The sequence below is a fragment of the Struthio camelus genome, chromosome 10 (genome assembly GCF_040807025.1).
Source record: "Struthio camelus isolate bStrCam1 chromosome 10, bStrCam1.hap1, whole genome shotgun sequence".
NCBI lineage: Eukaryota > Metazoa > Chordata > Aves > Struthioniformes > Struthionidae > Struthio > Struthio camelus.
The window spans coordinates 10,947,066-10,969,142 of NC_090951.1; the positions used below are offsets into that span (position 1 = coordinate 10,947,066).

Here is a 22,077-nt window from a genome sequence, read left to right on the forward strand (position 1 = left end):
GGAGCGCCGCGCGCGAGCCCCGGGCCATGGAGCCGCCCGGGCCGGCGGGGCCCCCCCCGCCCGCCGCCGCCGCGCCGCCGCCGCCGCCGCCCGGGCTGGGCGCGCTCCTGTGGCCGCGCGCCGCGCTCCGCTCGCGCAAGGGCCAGCTGCTGCTCGCCGAGGCGGTAAGGCCGGGACGGGGCGGGACGGGACGGGACGGGACGGGACGGGGCCGCCCCGCGGACCTGCCCTGGAAGGAAGCCGGTGCCCTTCCCAAAAGAGGCTTCCAGCGCCTTCAATATGTTCCTTTTTGGCAGGAACCGCCTTTTTTTAGTCAAACCGTCATTCACTGGGTTTTAACCTCTTTGCGGAGTGAGTCCAGCCCGCCCTAGTGACCGGGTACTTGCCCCGACCCTCGAGCCGCGCGGGTCGAGAAAGCGCCCGCGCCTCGCCGGGGGGCACGGCCCTGAGCTGGAGCATGGCGCGCCGCGGCCCTCCGCCCCGCGCGCCCCTAACCCGCGGCTGCTCCCTGAGGGCAGCTGGGACGCGGTCGCTTGCTTCGCTCGGAAAGCGCCGGACAGCGACGGTGGGAAAGGCGCCCGGCCGGGCCCGGCAGCGCCGCTCTCCCAGCGCCGCGCTGGGGCGCTCCCGGAGGGCGCGTCCGCGGCCCCGGGCTGGTTGCGACCAGCTGTAGGCCTTTCACTTCTGCTGTAGCGCTTCCGGCCTTGCACTTAACTTGTCCGGCTCCGAAGTCGGACAGGTGAGACAGTACCAATCTGGCAGGGAGACCGCAAACGCACCCACGTGTTAGCGGCTATCTGGCACGCGGCAGCGGAATCGGAGGGAAGGAGCGGCCGAGCGAGCCTCCTCCCTGCCAGGCTGCAGGCTCTGAGCGCCGGCCCGGGGTAGACGGAGGGGTGAAACAGCCAGGAGACGAGAGACTGGCTTTGAAAAAACATCGCTATTCAGGAAGCAAGGATGACTGCTGGGCTGGGAACGCGAGCCTCAAGCTGTACGTCCTGCCGTTTGTCGTGTCCGCTGAGAATTCTTTAAAAATTCCAGGCAGATCCCCTCCCTTCTATCGGTGCAACAGCCGTGGTTGACAAAAAAAAAAGCACTTAAATTTAGAAGATAGTAAAGCCAAACTAACTTTTTTGTTACATACTATACTATATACTGGGCTTTCCAAAACAACCTTACAGCCAGTAAGTTAAGACTTTCAGACAGCCTGGCTTTTTAATCATGTATGAGAGATGACGTATTTGAGAAATGCTGGTTTTGGTCATGGGATCAGACTCTCCCTTTTGTTGTCATAGCGAAGTACTGATTATACTTCCTCAGGGTAATAAAAACTGCTCTGTCTTGACAAAACAGGGCTGTATCCTTCATAAGGCCGCTCAGGGCTTTCTGAGGGTTTGGCTGGCTAAAAGCAGCTCTAAAATCCCGTCTGTGGAAGCTGCAGCATGAGCTTAGCATGTGCTCCTCTGTATGTTCCTCCCGAACATACGTGGTTAGGATGGCGATTCTTGGCAGAAGGGAGGGAGCAGTAGTTTCCCTCCAGTTGGGTCAACTTTCCCAGAAAAACTGAAGACAACACAGAACCTCTGAATAAATCCAGTCTGTGTATAATTAAAGAAATACAGTGCCAAATAATTGAAGATGAATCTAAGCTATCATCATTTAATTCTGTGTGTCAGCTTTAACTTTTTATTTCTTGACTGTTTGATTCTTGTGCTTTAACAGAGTACTACTGTTGGCAGGGGTTTTGCATGAATGTATGCAAGTAATATTAATGGGATAGAGATTTTGAATGCTGTCTTTTATTCAGGATGAAAATGGGGTTCTCACGATTGTTGCTGAATATCTCTATCACATTATTATTCAGCAGCTTGGCAAATCACAAGCAATGATGTGCTTTAGTTATGAGTCTTGAAAGTCATGCAAATACCAGCATGTCTGCAGGTAAGTAAGTTAGAGATCCGCTGTTCAGCTACAGAAAACGTCAAACCATTCTTGCAGCACTCAAAAGGAAACCAGCATATACAGAAAAACGTGACCACCAGACCAAAACAGCAGCTCACAAACCTGTCTTCACTAGGGTGGATGGTTATGTTACATCTCTGTCTGTGGCAGAAAGGGAACAAAAGCTGGCTTCAGCCAGTTCCCTCAGCCCAGTGACTGCCAGGTAGCATCTTTGGTGGAAGTAACTCTATAAAAGCTATTATTTTGTCCAATAGAAATAGCTGGCAAATTACCAGTTTAGCTGTCATAAACAGCTGAACAGACTCTGACTCAAACCTCGCAAATTGAGACAGTTGCCACGTTCACCCATTCCCTTAACTTGCAGTGCTGAGCGTCTTGATACGCACAGCAGATAACCTGGGCTTTCTTTGAGAACCAAAACCTTTTTGCTCCTGACAGACTGCAGCCAGGGGAGTTGAAGGCACCCACAGAATCCGCTGTGTATAAAGGCACAGGTGAAACCTACCTGACAACACGGGGCCAGACAGAAACACCTGACTTTGTTCACGGACCAGCGGCTCGCTGCGGCTCAGTGGCATCCCAAAGGAGTCACGCAGACAGCTGAAACAGGAGCTGGGATGCTGGGCTCTGCAAGCACAGCTCTCTTTGTTGAGACTGAACGAAATTGCTGTAACCATTTTTTTCAATAATATTTACACACATTTTTTGAAGGGGAAATGGATTTACTCACAATGTTCAGATGTAATTTTCATGTCAACATGTAAACTGCTCCATGGGCTACCAGTTCTGGGAATTTCAGTACTTCATTCAGAACAAGTTAAATTGGTGATGAAGCTGATTATTGCTAGAAACTCATTATAGTCGCAAATTTTATTCAGAAAAGGAAGGGTTTTTCTTTTTCCTTGCTCCTTTTCTTTTTGATCTTCCGACCTTATTAATTTTTTTTATTCCATCTGGGGTAGCACAGCCACAGAGAAGCGGTAACATCAAATACATGCATAAGCTTTGTCTCTCCTGATCCTATTTATTCTTACTGTCTTGCTCCTTCATTTTCTAGTCTTTCCTCTTTCTCTGCCAGGTTAATATTTTTCTCCTTAGTTTCTTTTTTCTTTTCATTCTCTCCCTATATTCACCATTTCTTCCATATATTTTAAAACTCTCTTTGTCTTAAGCTACTAATTTTTCCCAAATATTCAAGTTACCATCTGGAAGGTCAGCATATCATTCATGCTGTCTTCTCCCTTACGAGAGATTTATTTTTCAGTTTTCTCTGTCCTGTGTTGGAACCATTTAGCAGCCGCACTCAAGACCTGCCACCAGACGATCCCTAGGCAAGATCCCATTTCTGCATTCAGCTTCTCATCCCAACCATTTCAGTCAGGCTCTCATGGCTGTCGTGGCGACTGCTTTAATTGGCATCTCCTTATTCCCCATGTCTGAATGACATAAGGAATAATGCCATCTGTAGATTTTTTTTGTAGAAATACAGTACAGATATATAAGGCTGTCCTTCAACATGTGAAACGTGGTGACATAAAGGATGTAGAAATTATTGTGCCTGTTTTCTTTCTCTTTTCCTGCCTTTCTCCTCTCTTTTCAGTCTTCTCTGAAGGGAGCTTCATAACTGAAACTTCAGCTGCTTTGTGTAAAGCCTCCTTTGAAGAAGAGTGAGCCCACTGCCCTCCGCCAGGTCTGTACCGGAGGATGACCCTGCAGCTGATTCTGTGGGGACCAAGAGCTTCACCTCCATGGCAAACGTGATGGAGGAGAAGTAACTGAACAGCAGAGACCTCTAACTGATCTACTTTCTCTCTCTGCCAATCAACAACAACACACTCTTGTCCAAAAGAAATCACTATTGGCCACTTGTTAGCACCTTGCTCTTTTCCACAGGAGAGGAGCGAGCAGCGTGTATCCAAACGCGCAGGCCAGTGAGCGAGGTCCCCGGGTTGCGTGTGCAATGGCATAAACTATTTCCTGGCATCTGTGTGGTCCCCGATGGATTGCAGCGGGTGTACGCTCTGCGCAGGGAGGATACAAAAGCCTTCATGACCTCATCACTTCAGCAGTCCTCCCTTAAGGAGCACATTGCTTTCTAATCATTATAGCTAATTGTATTTTATACCTTCAATTGATTGACCTGGTTCCATGATAATGCCTAGCCTTCATAATTATTCCTGTTAACAATTTAAGAAGCCCAGCAATACAAGATTAAGTAATATTACATGGGAGAAAATTATTTTCAAAATGCAATACTAAAAAAAAGTTAAGTAATTTTTTTTTTTTCATTAGGCACATTCCCAGTAAAGACAGCAAAGGAGCCAGGGCTCTTTTTTGGCAGGATTTTTTTTTTTTTTAATGCTATGCTTTCCTGACTATAACAAGATGTGGTTCTGTTCTTTGTTGCACTAGAACTTTCTGCAGCCAAATATTTCTGTACATTTCACCTACTAAGGAGAAGGTGGCAATAATCACGCCAGGCTTTCAACAGCAACATAGGAACAGTTCCGCCTCCTGGCTGCTATCAGCGACGGGGATGTAATCTCAGGGAATTAAAAAAAAACACTCTAAATACAAAATAACAAAATTGATAAAACACTACTTGCTTTTTTTTTTTTCTTTTCCAGAAGCAGCAGCACTTTGAGTCTGAAAGTGTTAGAGCTGAACTTGTAACTGCATTGAGCCTCATACTTCTCTTTTTAGCATGACAAAGAGAGAACTGTTAGGAAAAGAAAAATGACAAGACCCAGCTGGCTGACCTTTCTCTGAACACAATTTTAAAAGTGTGACTGCAGGGGAAGAAGGTGTGAAACAAGCCTGGCGTGCTAAGGCCAACAGCCTTTACAGTGATAAAGCTATAATCTCAAGGTTCCTTTGAGTTAGTCGTTTAGAGTAACATTTCAGTCTTTAGATGTTTGCCTCATAAAGACTTGAAATCTGGAAAAGTAAATAAATAGGTGCTCATTATTTCTGGAAGTACAAACTGGTGCATCAATTTTTGTGTTGTGGGAGGAAGGGTATATCTTAAACATCATCAAAATTTTAAACAACATCAAATGCTGCAGTTAGCATTGTAATTAAAAGGTCAGACAAGATAACAACATACCTACTCAGATACGTAATTCAGAAAAGATGGTAATAGGTAATATCTAGTACTGCTCAGGGAGCCCACACATGCTGCCTGTCAGAAGGGGAAACAAGCTCTACAAGGCAGAGGGATGAGGAAGGTAGTTCCAAGTGGGCAGCTCTGCTGCCTCCCGTCCTGTGCAGCGCTGTCCCCAAGCCACAGAGCAGGTCTGGCTCTGAAGTCCACGTCAGGGCCGTAACATAACAACCAGGCAAACAAAAAAGAAAACCAAAGAAAAAGTTGCAACACAGCAGCCTCTGTCACCTGACAGAGCCTTCAGGCACCTCCTTCTTTCTGTTCCACTTCTGCTTTTAATAACTTCTAGCCTTGCCTAAATGAAGATTGTAAAAATCCCAAAATACCGTCTTTCTCACCTTCGCTCTCAAAATCTGGTCCACTATTTATTTTGTAGGTGTTATTTCACCTAAGTGCTAATATGAAGCCTTTCTCAGGCCTTTTCAGGTTCTGGATGTCCCCAAAATGAGGAATGATGCTTCGTAGCAGAGCATCACCACACTCTTGAGCCGGATTCTTTAACTTTTACAGTTAACATCAATAATCCATTGAAATCAGTGGACTTCTTGCAATTCAAGAGAGTTTTAATCTGGTCCTTACATGTACTTCATGGGCACTACAGGCTACTGAAAAGTACTGAAAGGAAAAAAAAGTAGAGAAGAGTAGAAAGCTCAGGGCAGCTGGTGCAACCAGCAGTCATCTCGGTGGCAACGCTGAATACCATTACTGCGCGTCGGGGTCAGGGCTCAGGCACAAGCACAAGCCCTAATTCTGCCAATAACTGAAAGATTGTTTGGGCAAGTACTGTTCTGCTGACTAGATTCGATAATTGAAAATTATATTTTCCCAAATTCCTGCTTCTCCAAATGGGACTAAAATAGAAAGCTAAACTGTTCAGACTGATCCTTTTGTCCCTTCAGCAGCTTATTTTTAACCCAAGCAGGAATACTGCCGTCACGAGAGCAGAACGGAGCAGGACGAGCCCCGCAGCATGCTCTTGCCGCAGAGCGGTTTCTGTTCGCATCCTGAGCCACGTTTCAGCGGGGTCTGAGGCGCTGCGCTGCACTGCGCAGGCTCGCTCGGGGCCATTGGGTGAGAAAGCGAGCAGGAACTGGCAGTTTCTGCCTTTCTTGTTCAAACACCAATGCAGTCCTATTACTATTTTTTGCAGCTGGAGGGGAGCAGCAGCCCATTGTCTCTGTTTTATGAGTACAGAAATACCAGCATGAAAAGAACTGTCACTTAAAAGGACCAATAGCAAACAAAAAAGCTAGTGAGTAGCAATTACAAAAGCTTCACGAACTGGAACAAAGAAGGGAAGAGAAAGGCCTTAACAACAACAACATGCAGCTGAAATACTATAGTTAAAACCTAACTACAAATGCATTGTTTTAGATTTAAGGGACTTGAACCTCGGTGGGACATAGTCTGAAAATCAGGACTCTAGCTGGGCCAGAGATGCAGCTGTTATTAGAAAAAGGTCCTTATCAGTTTGCCCTACATATTCAGATACTTTGGTACAGATATCTGCTATGTAATTAGTATTACTTAGCCCATCTGCCTACCACATAAAAATTGCAGGCAGCTAAGTGATATTTACAAAAATACTTGTAAATAACTGATTTTTTATCAAAAATTGAAGGCCAGATTTTGAGCTGGATAGAAGTTGGGCTGTCAATGTCTTTAGATGTAAATAGCATAAAACAAGTATACAGAACTGAACCTACAGTGAAGTCTTTTTTTTCCCCCCCCCCTCAAGTCAGAAGGCTTGGCATAAAAAAGAATCCAATAAAAAAGCTGATTCAGTGATCTCCACTGCCTGTCTGCTTTCTTCTGAACATGCCTTTGAAATGGTATCTCTGCCTCTCTCATTATGTTCCCAGCCAACATCTCCTGAAATCTTTCCACTGATTTCAGTGGAATTTGGTTGAAACTAGAGCATTGCAGCATATGCTGTAAGAGGGGAGCAGAGAACAGAGACGACCTGTTTCTAAGGAATGACAGCGCTGTATGTGTCTATCCACATCTACCTATCTATACACAAACAAGAAAGCGAATGAGAATTTCTTTAGTGAAGGAGATGCTCTGAGGGACTTCTAGGACTGTTACATAACCCTGTAATATATGCTAAATTTTGCTCCTAAAAGCTAATTACACTGCTCACAAAATTGATACGCTTTTAGTCACAGGCTAACGAAGAACTACTCGCAAGCGTGTTCTTACCAATATAGGACTTCTCCTGCTGCTAAGCATAGCCTGCTCTTCTAAATGCATTTGGAATATGTATCATGATAAAATTTTTCCCATCAGAGATTTTTTTTCTTAGCTGGAATCCAAAGAGTAAATCATAAAAGTTGAAAATGGAAAGTTAAAGAGTTAATTTCCATCTTACAAGAAAGTACATTGGCTGAGGGAAGTGCTGGGGAGAAGGACAGAGTATTAGGAGAGAACAGTATGTGCATACTGTATCTGTATGGACTGCTCTTTTAATCCTTAAGATCACTACTAAGCTTTGCACGAGTACAAGAGACTTAGTAGGATTCAAATCTTTTTGACTCTACATTTAATCATTAAGTAGAAAAGTAGCATTTCAGGTTCTGTTCATAATCCTGATAAAATGAGGCCAAACATTGCATGGCTCTGAACAAGTGACAGACCCCAAGCTGCAGTTACTTGGAAGGTCTCTTTTCTAGTAAAAGCATTGAGCAGTGAGGAAAGCCCCATCTGACAGAGCACCTCTCGCTTCTGTAAAACTCCCCGATTTATAGGAATTGAGCCAACAGAAGCATGAAAGCTGACCGAGGTTGGCACATGAGCACATCTACCTCCGAGTATAAAACCCTCTGAGGGGATTTTACCAGCATACAGCAGAGAACATGATCTCAAGCACGGTCTGCAAATCACCCAGACTAGTTCAGTGTTACACGGCCCAGGAACACTGATGGGGGTTTGACAAAAAGCTGTAAGCTCCCTTTGCACGTTTCTGTCTTTGCCTGCATTCTTGACATTGTGAACCTTAAATTACACTTCACTAGCCAGTTTGCCTTAAATCTTACTATAAGGCCAATCTAAGGAGACTGCAAAGGCTCTTCATGTCACCTAAGAGTTCATGCTACCAATAGAAAAACTTGCTCGCTGTTCAAAGACAGATGCAACACTGGCGTTACGGTATCAACAGCATACAGATCGGAGTGATCCCTTCTTCCTCTGCTGTGCATCATGAACTTACATATTTGAAATTTGTCTCTTTACTCCCTCCATAGTACAATGTGTCATTTAATACTGCATTTAATTCTTTTATAAAAGATCTGCAAGGTTTGCTTCAGGTCTAACTTTGTGATGTTTAAAGGGGTTTGTTTGGTTGGACTTACCCTGACCGTATCTCCACCCTGATGCTGTTTATCCTGGGAACTTCTTTGTCTCTAGATCTCAGCTATTACACACTGTTTTAGCCAGAAGAGATCTTTTTTAAACACCAGAACAAGTGGGGAAAAATTTCCTATCTACATAGTGATTTTTTTATTTTAACCAAGAAAACATGAAACTGTGTCCAAATCATGTTCTACAAACGTGGGTGAAGCAGATTCACAAAGTTCAAGTCCAGTCCTTCCTGGTTTTATTTCTTTGGAGGGGGAATGGATTGGGCTGTATTACAGAGAGGAAGAGGACGTGCTCTCTGTCTGTCCACCCCTTATCAGTTCAAGCTCTGTTACATCCATCTTCTGTGCAAACAATATGTATCACTTTTTATTCATACAAATAAAATACCACATTAAGGAGGATAAGATAAATGGAATGAGTTCTCTCTGCTCCATGAAAGGCTCTTTCCAGGTTTTTCTAGAGTTATGTAAATAATAGGCAAATAACAATAGGGTAAATATATTTAATAGTAAGACAAATATCAGGTAACAGGCCTAGATGCAGAAGTGAACTCTGTATTACACCACATCAATTTCTTACAACCTCATGAAATAAGAACAATGCATAGGCATTTAAAAATAACTATAGTATTTTATGAAAAATGTCACATCCTCTCCAACTTCACTACCCAGTCATAACAAATCAAGACATATAATGCAGTTACTATCATCCTAGTCAAAAATTGACTGATTTTCCATAATGATCTCAGGAGTCATTTGTCTGCACTCAGCGCATTTATCGTTGAACACTTACAACCAAAAGAACCTGGAGTGAGGTAAGAGGAAGATAAGTACAGGAAGAGATGAACAGACTATAGAAGAAACTACAGTGAGAACTCTCCAGCTAAAAGTTTCCTTGTTAGTGTTGCACTTCATCATGCATTCCCATGCATTTAGACTTTTTCTTAGAATAAAGTTAACAAAAACTCTGACCTTTTCCAGCAGACTGTAGCCCTAGCTGCAGGTGGGGCCATCACTTCAGGTTTGATTATTCCTCTTATTACATTCATTATTAATCTCTACCATAATACCTATCTTCTGGTGAAGTAAGAGGTTATTCTTGATTTCCCATATAGTCAATGCAGGAAGAAATTTGATGTTTCATTTAAATACTCCCCATTGCTCTCTGGGGAGCTGGTCCCTTTCTGTTGGCGATGCAGGGGCCAACGACGACTAGTTCTGTAGGCTGGACATCTGAATAAGAAACTTGACATTAGACAATGTCCATATTATCCACAATTTGTGAGCACAGCAACAAAAGAGGAGATTCTACATCCAAAATGGGGAGTGATAATAATTAAAAAGTCAGTACTGCAGTTATTTATTGAATACCAAAAAAACCAAAATGGAATATGCACATCATATGAAAGTAGACTAAAATGACTCAGATGGTGCCAGAGTTGAAAATGAACACTGTATACCATCTTTATGTACAGAGCCAAACATATCCAGCTCCACTGTTAGATGCTCAGAGGCTCACCACGTTCTCGGCAACAGAATCCTAGTTTTAACAGGTTTAGGGTGGAGGTTTGTTAATTCACCACGTTAACAAATCATTCCAACAGGATTGAACTGCTTAGTTCCCTCTAAACCTAAGTGGGCTCTTTTAATACACGTATTTGAGAACCAGCTGACCTCTCGCAGGAGCAATTAGTGCCTTATGTCTCAAATATAATGATGATATTATTGATGTGCAGGTGGTTCCTAGGAATAGGTGGTAGCAGTGAGCAACTTAATCCATAGATCTGAAATGTAACGAGGCAAATGTATTGATTGCCAGAGTCCAAACATTTAGACTTTTCAAGAAGCTGTATCTCCCTTCAGAGGTGCCATCTGGGGAAAAATTAAGTCCATTTCCAGGATTAGATGAGTGAGAAAGTCAGAAACATCCCAAATTAGAATTCAAGTTCAGAAAAATCTTCCTAATCTAATGCTTGAAAGTACCTACTGCTATGATGATCCATAAACATCTCTGAACATTGCTAGAGTAGAAATTTGCCTCCAGGAAGAAAGGCTGAATAGAGCAGCTCAGGTGCTCTGTTAGCACATAAATACACTTTAAAGAATAATTCAGTATGCTAGTGACTTCATTAACTAATTTGAAACAAGCGAGTCAAGAAAAGCCAGATGGGACCCTTACCCCTAGGAAACCTGAGAGCAGCCTTGAGTGTCCCAGCCTGGTGTTACCCAGCTGAATTGGAAAGCTCAGGAAGAAATAGCAAAGTACTAGTAGATGCTTGGTTCAGCTGTTATCCTGTCCTATTCTCCAGGAGAACTTGAGGCTTGTTTCCTTCTTCATACTGTTATTGATTGGAGTTCATTATGTGGGGAAGAAATTGTGCAGCAGTGTTAGCTTCTATTTTATGTACACATGCATGCGCGTGCGCAGAAAATAAATGTAAAGAGGTGGAGATTGTTCTAACTATGAAACAGTAGCACCAGTATCGGAATATTCAGAGTTTCATGTTGTTTTGCTTAGAATTAGAGTCTAACAAAAAGTAAAGCTAAGTCAGCTGTTTGTGCTTACTGCTTGAAAAGAACTGGGTAACTTCAAGTGAGGAAGCGGAGAGTTTTGTTCCTGCAGTGACTTAAATTGTATTGTAACGGTATTTTAATTGAATGGGAAAACAAATCCCATTTTTATTGTTTTGTAGGATTATAAAATAGCATGGAGATTAAAAAAAGAATCTAAATGTTAGCTACACTATTACTCTCCAAAACACTTAAATGTTAGTGAAGCAAAGCTGTCTGCATTGGAAAACCAGAAACAGAGACTTACAGAAGTCATAGAATAATTAGTTCTAAAGACTTTTCTATCCACCAACAGTAGACTTTTTTCTTTCAACTCTAAGATTACAAATGCCGAGTTACTTTGGGCTACCTGAGCAATGACTTGGATTTCAGATGAGAACTGCCACAGTTGAGAGCTTGAAGCTCTACTTGGCAATGCTCTGCTCTATTTTCAAAATTATGTTGTCAAAGCCGTTTACAGGCCAGAGCAAATTATTGACTCAGAGAGGTGTAAGGCCACAGAGGCTTCCTAGAAGGGCAATTTCACATGCATTGAAATAAATGAACTTACTTTAAATTTATACCATGCTAAACGAAAAAATTCATTTGGCCCTGGAAGAAAAAGTAGGAAACAATATATGCCATCTTAGCAGCACAGACTGACACACGCAAGGAGAATAAAGCTTCAAAGCTGCTCAGAGCGGCCTGAGGCTCTGCTATTCCATGCAAATAACTAGTGTTTTCCCTTGCGCTCTAGGTGCTGTCATTTATCATCTTTATCTGCTGTATTGCATCTTCAGCTGCCTCTTTCATGATAGCACCGCTCTTAGAATTTCTGGTGGCATTGTTTCTTTTTTTTGCCTATGCCTCTAAACTTAATGAGAAGTTTAAAGGACTCTACTGGCCTTTGATGGTAAGTGAAATGTGAAATATAAACACAAACTTAATTGTACAGTATGAGATAATATGAGTAGAGGGACTATACTGGATTTTAGGCTAACTCCTAACAACCTGACCTCATTATTAGAAACTTGTCTATATTGCCTGTCATTCAAAATATCGTAAAGTCACTAATTTAAACCATGCTATGCTACATACTCTAGCTTTCTAGGTGTTGACAGAAAGCATATTTTTATTAGAGCACAGAATTTATGCGTGATTCTGGGCAAATGGCTTAGGGTTGAATCTTCAGAATCAGCCTAACTTTAAGCCTTACCAGTGCTGGGTTCTTCTTACATTGCAACCCTTTCAAAATGGGGAAACTGAGGCATGCTATGTGAAGTAATTCAAATACTTTACTAAAATATTTTTAAATTCCCAAATGGTAAGCGTTATGTAGACGCAGAGTCACAGTGACACAGAAACAACCTGATCACTATTTTTGTTAAGAAGCTCTTGCTGGCTAATTCACACAGAGGAAATCAATGGCTATTCATTAGGAAGTTTTCAGGTTTTTAGTTGCAGGCGATTACTGCAAACTGGCCACTGGATGTCCCTGTTGCTTCATATATAGATTGTAAAAGCAGCATTTACCTAGCAGTACAAATTCTTTCCAAAATGCCAGTCCAATTCATTTGGATTCTCTTTTGGTAAAGTCTAGCAATACTTTGTCATAGTGAGACTTGAATTAGAGCCCTCCATGTATATAAATATTGGCAAAGTCTTTGGTGGATTAAAACAATAGCAGCGACTTTCACTATGAAAGTCTGCATGTTTTGCAACTGGCAACATCAGTTCCATTGATTTCCCATTTTAAACATGTATCTGATTCCACAACTAAGAAAAAAAAGCACTTGCATGTTTATTACATCCATTTACTCCAGCCGCAGAATAGAGGCAACTGACCTCATTGCGACTTCAGAGGAATCAAGCGTCTTGTAGGATTTGTGTTTTAAGACAGTCTCCTATTCATCCATCTGTTCTGAAAAGGCCAGATTAATTATGAACAGAGAGGTCAAGATACAACTTTGCCAGCTCACAAGATGAACACACGCCCTAAGAATCAGTGTCCTTTATTTAATACACAGTTCAGAGATACTGCTGCTCCAGCACATCACTGCCAGTATCGCAGGGCACAGCCCCCTGCCCTGTGTGAGCAGTGCACGTTTCTACGATAACAACGGGTTACATTTATTTCATGCTAGCTACCAGAGTTCCAGTTATACATACTCAGTATAAATGATAGTTTTAACATTAAACAAAATGTTCAATTCCTAAATGCTTAGTTCCTACAGACAGGGTTAATTCGTACAGAGAAAGTGCCAAAACAAGCACGCGCTTGTACACTTGTCAGTGTTGCCCTCTCCCGGTAAGAAGAGGTACGCTCTTCCAGAGCGTTTCATGCCAAAGTAGTGCTGTTTAAAGATGAAACTTTCCAGGACTTTCCATTAGCCCTTGCTGTATTTCAAGGTAAACATGACAGAAAGATACTGCTTCTCAGTCTGAAGAAAGGTCTGCCCAACACAAGCGTGATAAAGTAGGATTTATACCAACGCCTGCAAGAGCAGAAGCTAATGCCAAGATTCCAGTCATCTCTCATTTAAAAATATTTCCCAGATGAACAATTCATCCACTACAAAATACCAGACTAGAGTTATATTCAACACCAGGCAAGTCCAATGACATAACATCAAAGGTTTTTAATGATCATTTGTAACATGATTCTTGGAGGAGTTTTTGGATTAACGTGACTAAGCTGACAATGCAATATCTCTTATTTTACAGGATTTCTTGCGGTGTGTCACTGCTGCTATTATTTACTTTGCCATCTCAATTGCTGCCGTCTCAAAATACACTGACAGAGCATCCAAAGCAGCCGGAGTAAGTAGACACAAGCTTTCCGCTTTGGTATTTTGGTGAACTGCATATAGACATACTTCAGAAACAATTTTGACTCCATTACAAGTAATAATTTTTTCAATTTGCTAACTGGAAATTAGACTGACATTTGCCTAAAGCAAGGAAAAGATGGTCTGCTTAGATCTGTTTTAGAAAATGGGATTTTATATCAATGATCATCTCTCTTCATCCTAACAATGCTGTTCAATATTGGTTGCACTACTTTGGGGGAAGGCACCTATTCTGCAATTTCTCCAACTGTACAGTGCAGGTGAAGCTTATCCATTCCTGCAAAGAATGTCAAGATTCTTTAATGGAGAGGAAAAACAAAAAACACTCAACAAACAAAACAAAACAAAAATTAAACCTGTAACTACCAAGGCCAGGGCAAATTTTAAGTAATTTTAGCCTTGTGCCTCTCCTGCTTATTTTTACCTTGATGAGTTGAAACAAAACTGTCATTTTACTCTTAAAATAGAACATATCTCTAGTACATTGACTGTGCAGGAGAGAGCCTTCGTCATCAGCGTTTTGTTTTCAGAAACAAGATACTGCCTTGCCATCTGCAACTTGACTCTAAGTATGAATAATATATACAATATAAATAACATTTCCATAATACTTTAAAAAGATGAGAAAAATACCCAGTACTATTAGCCAGCAATCTTTACCAAACAATTCCAAGTCATACATGATTTCAAAACAAAGATCTTGTCTTAATTTTTGTTGCTACCCTATTTATTCTAGTTTATTAGACTGAAAAAACAGCCTATTTTTGCCAGACTGCGCATTCTTTGACACCAAATAGGTAACTCCAGAATCACGGTATCTCAATCCAGTTCATTCCGCAACAGGCAGGTACCCTTGCAAACCAGTGGGAAAAAAAAAAAAAAGAGAGAGAACTAAAAGGATGAGAAGAGATTTCTAGAGAAACCTAGGTGATTCCTCTGTGCAAAGCAGCGCCCCAGGAACACGCAGGTGCGTGCTCCAGCAGCTGCACGCAAGAGCAGCGACTACAGTCGGAACGCGCACAGCGCTAGACAGCTATTAGCCCAAGCAAGGGCTACGGAAACGTCTGTTAGAGCAACTGCAGGGGTCAACAGTTAGGCTCCCAAACTGTCTATACTTCAGTTGATGCCAAGGTCATGGGGCTTGGCCCTTCTCCTCTCTTTCAGTTACCTTTCTACAATAGCACAGTCCAAAATCAGGCCCAAGTTCTCCCTAACAATTTTTCTTGTGTCAGTTAAGCTCATCCTGGTTTTTCACTGACGGTTGACATGAACTGTTGCTGAAGATAGTATTATTTTGCCATTTTAGGTGTTTGGATTTATAGCCACGATAGTGTTTGCCATTGATTTCTACATAACCTTCAATGACCTGGTTACATTTCTCAAACAAGACACTTCTAGTCCCCCTGAAGGGCACAAGTCAGACGGTAGGTAAAATGCCCCATTTTGGTTATACAAGCATGTAACACGAGACTTTCCTGTACTTCACACTTCATGGGGGTGCAAGGGCTCTCAAACTTAGTAAGAACAATTTGTGTTCTTGGTTACCTAAACCTTATATGCCTCAACTATGCCGTATTATGAAGCTGTTCAGTCTAAAACATAACAACTGGAATTTTACTGATTTAACAAGATACTAGCAAGCTGAGAATTTGAAGTATAGTTTCTCATGGAGTTTTGTTGCATCTGATTTTGAAAGCCCCTAAATCCAATTACATAAATTATTCTGCAACACAGACTTTTTTCCTCGCATCAAAATGTCTTAGTCTAGAAATAAACAAAAATCTACCTTTTTCTTTTTAAGAAACATTTCATTGAGTAACTTAATAATTAGCATCCACTAGTCCAGGTCTTTAATATCCAATAGCTGTTTTCTCTTTATTGTATTATTACAATTAATTCAATGTCACGTTTTACCCATCTGTGGACAAATAGCCTTGAAATCTAAAGGCCACACTTAGAAATTTGGCAACAGTTCCTTTTATACTTTCTCACACAGGAGGTACAGACTACCTCAAATCAGACAGATCCACTCAGACAAAGCTGAAAAGAAGATCAGCCGTTATGTAGAAATTTACACTTGAATTCTAACCCATTTCAAGTGAAGTCAGAACAGAGCAGTACCTATGAGTCAAAATCATACATCATGTCCCTGTAATACTACAGGCTGCATAAAGGCAGATCTAAAAGATTGCTCTTAACTTAAAAAAACAAACAAGAAATGTACACAGAATCCTAGAGGGTATACAGTAATGTTAACAGTCTTTTCTAGATATTTTAGTAGTCAGTTAAATGCTTTGTAAGCTTTAGGCCAAAAGAAGAGGTTAAGGGAAGAATTACAGGAACAGACCATAGGAACAGGCTGTTAGGAAGACTAAAAACTTCTCTCTACAAATTGCACTCACTACAGAGCAGGATCAGGCTCACTAGGGAATAAAATTAGGTTGAAGATTAGGTCTTATGTGCCTGAACATGGAGAGAGAAATATATCAACTCACAAATAGGTAGTCATGAGCTTTATGTCAGTGATTTGACAATGAAAGGAGGACTCTGCCCTGCAGCGCTGTTCCTCTGGCACAAAACTCACGTTCCTGCTGCGGTTCCCAACTGCAGAGGCAAGAAAACTCTAACTTCCTTGGCAACTCAGTCTCAAGCTCAGGCAGGATGTACCTCTATAGGCCCATCAGGATTTCTTAACATCTTAAAACTTCTGGCTTTCAGATACGTTTAACTGGCAGCGTGCAGCTGTGCCCAACAGCAAGCAGCAGAATTCTGGTACAGGAAGCATGTCTTAAGCAGACTTCCTTGTGGTGGCTGTGCTAACAATATCTTTGCAACTCCTTTCATTTGAACAGTTATCCTCCATGTTGTAGCAGTCTGAGATTAAGCGCTTCTCAGCATCGTTTCCCGAGTCCTTTGAAATAACATTTAAAGCCACATCATGTTAGAATGGTCATTTTATAAGCCTTTTCCTAAATATGCAATGTCCTTTGAAACAGACACCCAAGAAAGAGCAGCAGATCTCTGAGCAAGAGCTAAAGCTGATGCGGAAACTTCCAGTTTCCATTTTCACTTTTTTTTTTTTTTTTTTTTTTTAATTTCAGGCGAAGATTCCGATTCCGACTCCGACTGAAGAACAGGACAGCAATGAGTTGTGAAGGGAAGATGATCAAGCGCTCTCCTCTTTGCTGAACGCACTGCCAGTTGAAATATTTCCCTCATTTCACTTTTGGTATCCTCTTTCCACCTCACTGCTTATGGAATCACCACAGCATAGGACAGTGGGGTGGACGAGGAGACTATTCCAATGCCACCAAACACTCCTTCAGAACTAATGATTTTACAGTAGTTCAACCTACAACATAAGTCTGCATCCAAACAAACATCCCAGTTCTCCCTTTCTCTTCTTTATTCAGCTCTACAATGTACTGAGTGAACAGGAACATAGTATTTTAAACTTTTAGCAGAGCTTTTAACGTGCTTTCTTAATTCCAAATCTTTAACACTTGTAAGCTTTTATACTTCTTGCTGTGCCAAAGTTGAGAGGCACAGAATGCCTCCCCTTGATTTGTATTTCTCTAGATTAACTAACAATCAGTATTTCTTTAAAGTCTGAATATTCCATTATCTCAAGCATTGATGGCACAGATAACAGTTAATGTGTTGGTTTCAATGCACGTATATCCACTGCCTATCTGTGACAAGAAGAAGTGACAACTGGAAATCTGCACCAAGATCAAATCTCAAAGTATAATTGTGCCTCAGGTTAGCTGGTTTATCAGACGTTTAATTCCACTTTCTTAAGCTGCTTGGATGGGATCACATCCCAGCTTTTGCAATTTCACCACAGATACCAGGTAGAACAGAAGAGGCATTTACTTACCGGTCCCTTGCTACCATTTGTGTGGAGGCCCTTGTACATACTGTGCAAGGTAAGGTAGCCGTAGGCTTGCCAAGTACCACCCAATGACACTACCTGCCAGTCAAAGCCTGCAAATTATTTGTATGTGAGATATCGCTGTCTGACCTCATGCTGTGTGTTCTTCACCCTGGTTCTCCAATGAGAAGTAGTGCTGGACTTGGTCCACTCGACGCAGAGTTGAAAGCCACGCTGCGCAAGCATACCAGGGGGTTCGCAAAAGAGATGACTGTTTCCGTACAAACTCAGGATGCCTGGGCCCTAGGAGGGCACTACTCCCTTCCCCCCTGTGATGATGCAAATCAACCTCCAGACTAAAGAAAGTCTTTCTCTGAAAGGACATAATTCATCTCTTTGGTCTAATATTTTTGGGGAAAAAGCTTGTGAATTTACAAGGTTTTTTCATGGGTAGTGCAACCTACCTTGGAATATTTGTGCCCATATATAAAAACACACACTGCTCATGTAAAAAGCATGGCAGGTCCCTCATATATGGCATCTGAGAGGTCTACTTCGGAGAAACCCTTATACATTAAAAAACATTTAATGCATACTCAGGACAGGTAGCTTGAACAAAAAATAATTAAAATGAGAGCAGATGGTACTAATGGAGTAAATGAAAAACAGAGCTAAAACAATAAAGGCAGATTTCATTTGGAACAAAATTACTGCCTGCCTTCCAATACCCTGCTAGCAGCTGGCTGCTAACTGGCGAAAACATGGTACCTAACAGCAGACAGGTATTTGGGAAACTGATCTGGCTAGATAAGGAGACATCTAACAGGCAGTTTCTACAGCTTGTGTTTCCAGACCACGGAGGGAATAAGAGCAAAACAAATGTTTGCTTCCAAATGTGATAAATATTCCTTGCTTTTGTGAAAGAGCTCTATGGACCTTTTCCTGTATGAAATTCCACATTTCTTTTCTCTCTACTGTCATGTTTTACTGACACTTACTGTGACGTCAGGGGATCTTGGCTCATTTTTATATTCAATTTTTTGTATTATTTTTTTTTTTTTTTAAAGTGTACTGCATGTCACAGCTGGAAACTAGTACATGGTTAACATATAGAAACTATGCTGGATTAAACCTCTTTTAATAGGAATCTTGGGTGTCTCTACCTTATTTTAAGATCCCATTTTACTGCCTTCCCTCTAACCAGTCAAAATAAAAGCGTTTCAAGGAATTCTGTCATGAAGGGTACCCTGTGCTCGGAAAGCACACAGCAGGATAGAACCAGCATTTGTGGTTACATGTCTTGCAAGGTGAAACTTCATTTTTAGTACAAGCATAAACATTTAAACAAAGATTAATTTTAGCCTATTTAGTAGGCACTGGAGTTGCAGTGCTGTTAACTGGCAACTAATAACATTCCCCTTTAGGCTTACCCTTTGCAGACATGCTAGCACTCGGAAAACTTAGCAAAATGAAAATTATAAATTAAGCTTTAATGTTGGAATCCTCCTAAAAATCAACAGAAGAGGCAAACAGAATTGCTAGTTAGTTGCTTCAGGACTACGTTAGCTGGCATGGAACGAGTTGCCGGTTCAGATAGACAATTTCATTGTCAACACTGAAGAATCTGGTGGTGTAATTTATTCTCAGACTGTTGGCTCCCAGGGTCAAGCACTTGTGTGAGATTCTAGTTTTTTATTTTAAAAGATCTGTTCCCATGATTGGGATAAAATACACTTCTGTATTTTATGTTTTATATTTTCTGTATTTTATTTCATTTCATTTCAAAAAGGGAATCAAATTAAAAATATTTATGTTAAAGCCAATTCTGATTTTGGCGGGCCCTGATGTGCTTTTTGTTTCCTGCCGGCAATACTGCACTAAGCTCTTGAAGTCTGGCCTATGCTGGAGGATGGGTCTGCTAATTTGTTGGGGTTTTTTATTTATTTTTAACTGGTAAGATTACAATAGTGGGAGCACTGGTTTTGCTACAGTTCATAATTTGGTGACACACAAGCATAACACTCTACTTGCAGCGTGAAGGCCTTATCTGAAAACTTATTTGTAGTGTACCAGCAGTGTCATAACCCAAGATCTCTCTTCAACCACAATATAGTCTAGTTCCAAGCAGGAACCAAGCAGGCTGTTTACAAAGCCTTTACTGGCGAATATAGGCCTTTGTTATAACCAGAATGCAACTATTTCCATGTTTTGTTTAACAGCACCCAGCAATAGACAAAACTAGAAAGTGATGAACAGGTTTCCAGTAGCAAGCATGGAGCAAATTTACATAGAAACAACACAAGAGCTTAATGATTTAAACACTACCAAACAAAGCCACTGATGGTAAGGAAAAAACCGTCAGCTGGCACCACAGATGAATGACTCTATACAGCTCTCGCAACTGCTCCAAGTTCTCCCTCCCTTTCTCTCTCACCTTTTCATACCACAAACCTTTTTACGCTTCTTCTGTGGAAAATTTGTTCAGTCTTCTGTAATGACTTTGGACAAGTGGTGTCAGGAAACGTAACCTGTTAAGGAATTCAAAAGACTTTTTGAAACTGCCCTTTTAGATCCTCCCTTAACTAAGAAGCTTAACTATCCTATCAAAACACGTTGTCCATTACCCCACTTAATGTTGCCTTTCACTTGATATCATTCCAAATTCTAGAAGTCTTAAATCTCCAACCACCAGAAAGATATATCCAACACACTAAGTGAAAAGTGGTATTTTTCAGCCTGCATGCCATTTGAGAAGCATGTTTCCACCAGTCTGGTACATTAGAAAACAGCAGACAATTTAGTGTTCTACATAGCAAGCAGAAGAGCTTAATTCATTGTGCTTTCAAGAAGTGTTCATTGTGCAAATTTCTGCACCTGTATTTAACAGCTGCACCTTCCCCTGCTATGAGACCAGCAGCCCGTATCATTAAGTGAGCATGCACTTGCAACCCAATACTAACTGACTGTGCATGTTCTGATGCCTGCACATCCAAAATTCATAAATAAATGAGAAACGAGCTACATATTGTTAGTAGGCTGAGCTAAACCTCATAGCAAGGCAGCTTTTAACCTTGTATTTAAGAGCGAAACATTTCGGAGTGGCTTCATTCCAAAGACCAGCACACAAACTGCCCCCAGAAAGAGAAAATGCAAAATGTGTATCATCTTGCATTTTTACAAATGCATGAAAAAGCTTCTGCTAGCAATCTGTTAATTATTTTGGGAGCATGCAGAGAGAGGCAGACAGAGAAAATAAAAATACACCAAGGGAGAATAAGAAATTTATATAAGCACTGAGAACGTCAATCTAGTTACAAGACACTGAGACACCTTTCTGTGTAGAGTATTGGTTTAAAAGTCAGGGTGCAGACATTCAAGAAAACTTGAATGTATTCAATAAATTTTTCATTTTTCAAGCTATTTCTTTGAAAAAGTTCATTAAACCTGTTTAACAACAAAAACACAGAAAATGGTGCTTCCAAAGTTCATTTTGGCCAGGTAATGCTTGTGCTTTTATTTTTATGTATTTTGGATGCCATCTATCACATATTCTGCTAGTCTGGTCCATTAAATAAAAATCAATTAGAGAGTCTTCCCAGGAGAAGGAAGGAAGATTCAGTATTTAGAAGCTGGGCAGAATAAACATTATTATTCTCTATTCAACTGCTGACAAAGTTTCTTTTGACCAAGAAACATCAGGGATTACAACGCCAGCAGCGATTTGCCATTACGTCTAGTGCTCTAACTCTGTTTTCTTAAATAGCATCAATTACATTGAGGCCTGGTCTTCAAGCGGGTCCAACAGATGCAACATCAGAACAAATTAAAAATTAAAATCTACTGCTGACAACATTGTTGCCTAGATTGTTGCCTATAGCAGATGCCTACAAGCAAACAAGCAGAAGCCCTACAAGCACATCACTCCTTAGTGAATCCTTCTGTAGAAATTCATCCCTCCTACCACCATTGTCCACCTCCACCTCCCCACGTGGACATTACTCCCTATACAGTATTCTAAAAGTTTCACCCAGATTCTTTTCACAGCACTCATTCAACCACCTGCGCACGTCCGCCGTTTTTACCCTCATTAACTGTGCTTTCATTCACCTCACTTTGAAAGCTTGTGGGTACCAAAAATCCATATCACGTCAAGGTCAGAGTCGCAACCTACAGCCCGTGAGGTGGCCGAGTACTACCCACTCACTCTAACGTTTTAGCTCCCAAATTCCTTTGGGGTTCAGAACGTGACGCTGCAAACCACAGGATATAGCATTTCATTCCATTGCAGTGTACCAGACAGAAACCTCCGCAAGAGCAATC

The 22,077-nt window shown here is 41.3% G+C and overlaps 2 protein-coding genes across 3 annotated transcripts in view; one reads left to right on the top strand and one right to left on the bottom strand.

The window, feature by feature from the left end:
- The window catches only part of LOC104143973 (thymidine kinase 2), an 84,455-nt gene that overhangs the window by 20,904 nt on the left and 41,474 nt on the right, over positions 1-22,077 (bottom strand). The window lies entirely within an intron of this gene.
- On the top strand, positions 27-18,904 carry CMTM3 (CKLF like MARVEL transmembrane domain containing 3). The gene is made up of 5 exons (XM_068955900.1): positions 27-164; positions 11,792-11,947; positions 13,759-13,854; positions 15,190-15,307; positions 16,985-18,904. Exons 1-5 carry the CDS (start codon positions 27-29, stop codon positions 17,011-17,013), a joined length of 537 nt encoding a protein of 178 aa, XP_068812001.1. The 3' UTR covers positions 17,014-18,904.

What these genes read in the sequence shown, in the direction of transcription:
- CMTM3 (XM_068955900.1), top strand. Translation starts at nt 27, where the DNA reads ATGGAGCCGCCCGGGCCGGCGGGGCCCCCCCCGCCCGCCGCCGCCGCG. An exon ending in GACTCTACTGGCCTTTGATG is followed by an intron (nt 11,948 to 13,758) that starts GTAAGTGAAATG and finishes CTTATTTTACAG; the next exon opens with GATTTCTTGCGGTGTGTCAC. An exon ending in GAGCATCCAAAGCAGCCGGA is followed by an intron (nt 13,855 to 15,189) that starts GTAAGTAGACAC and finishes TTGCCATTTTAG; the next exon opens with GTGTTTGGATTTATAGCCAC.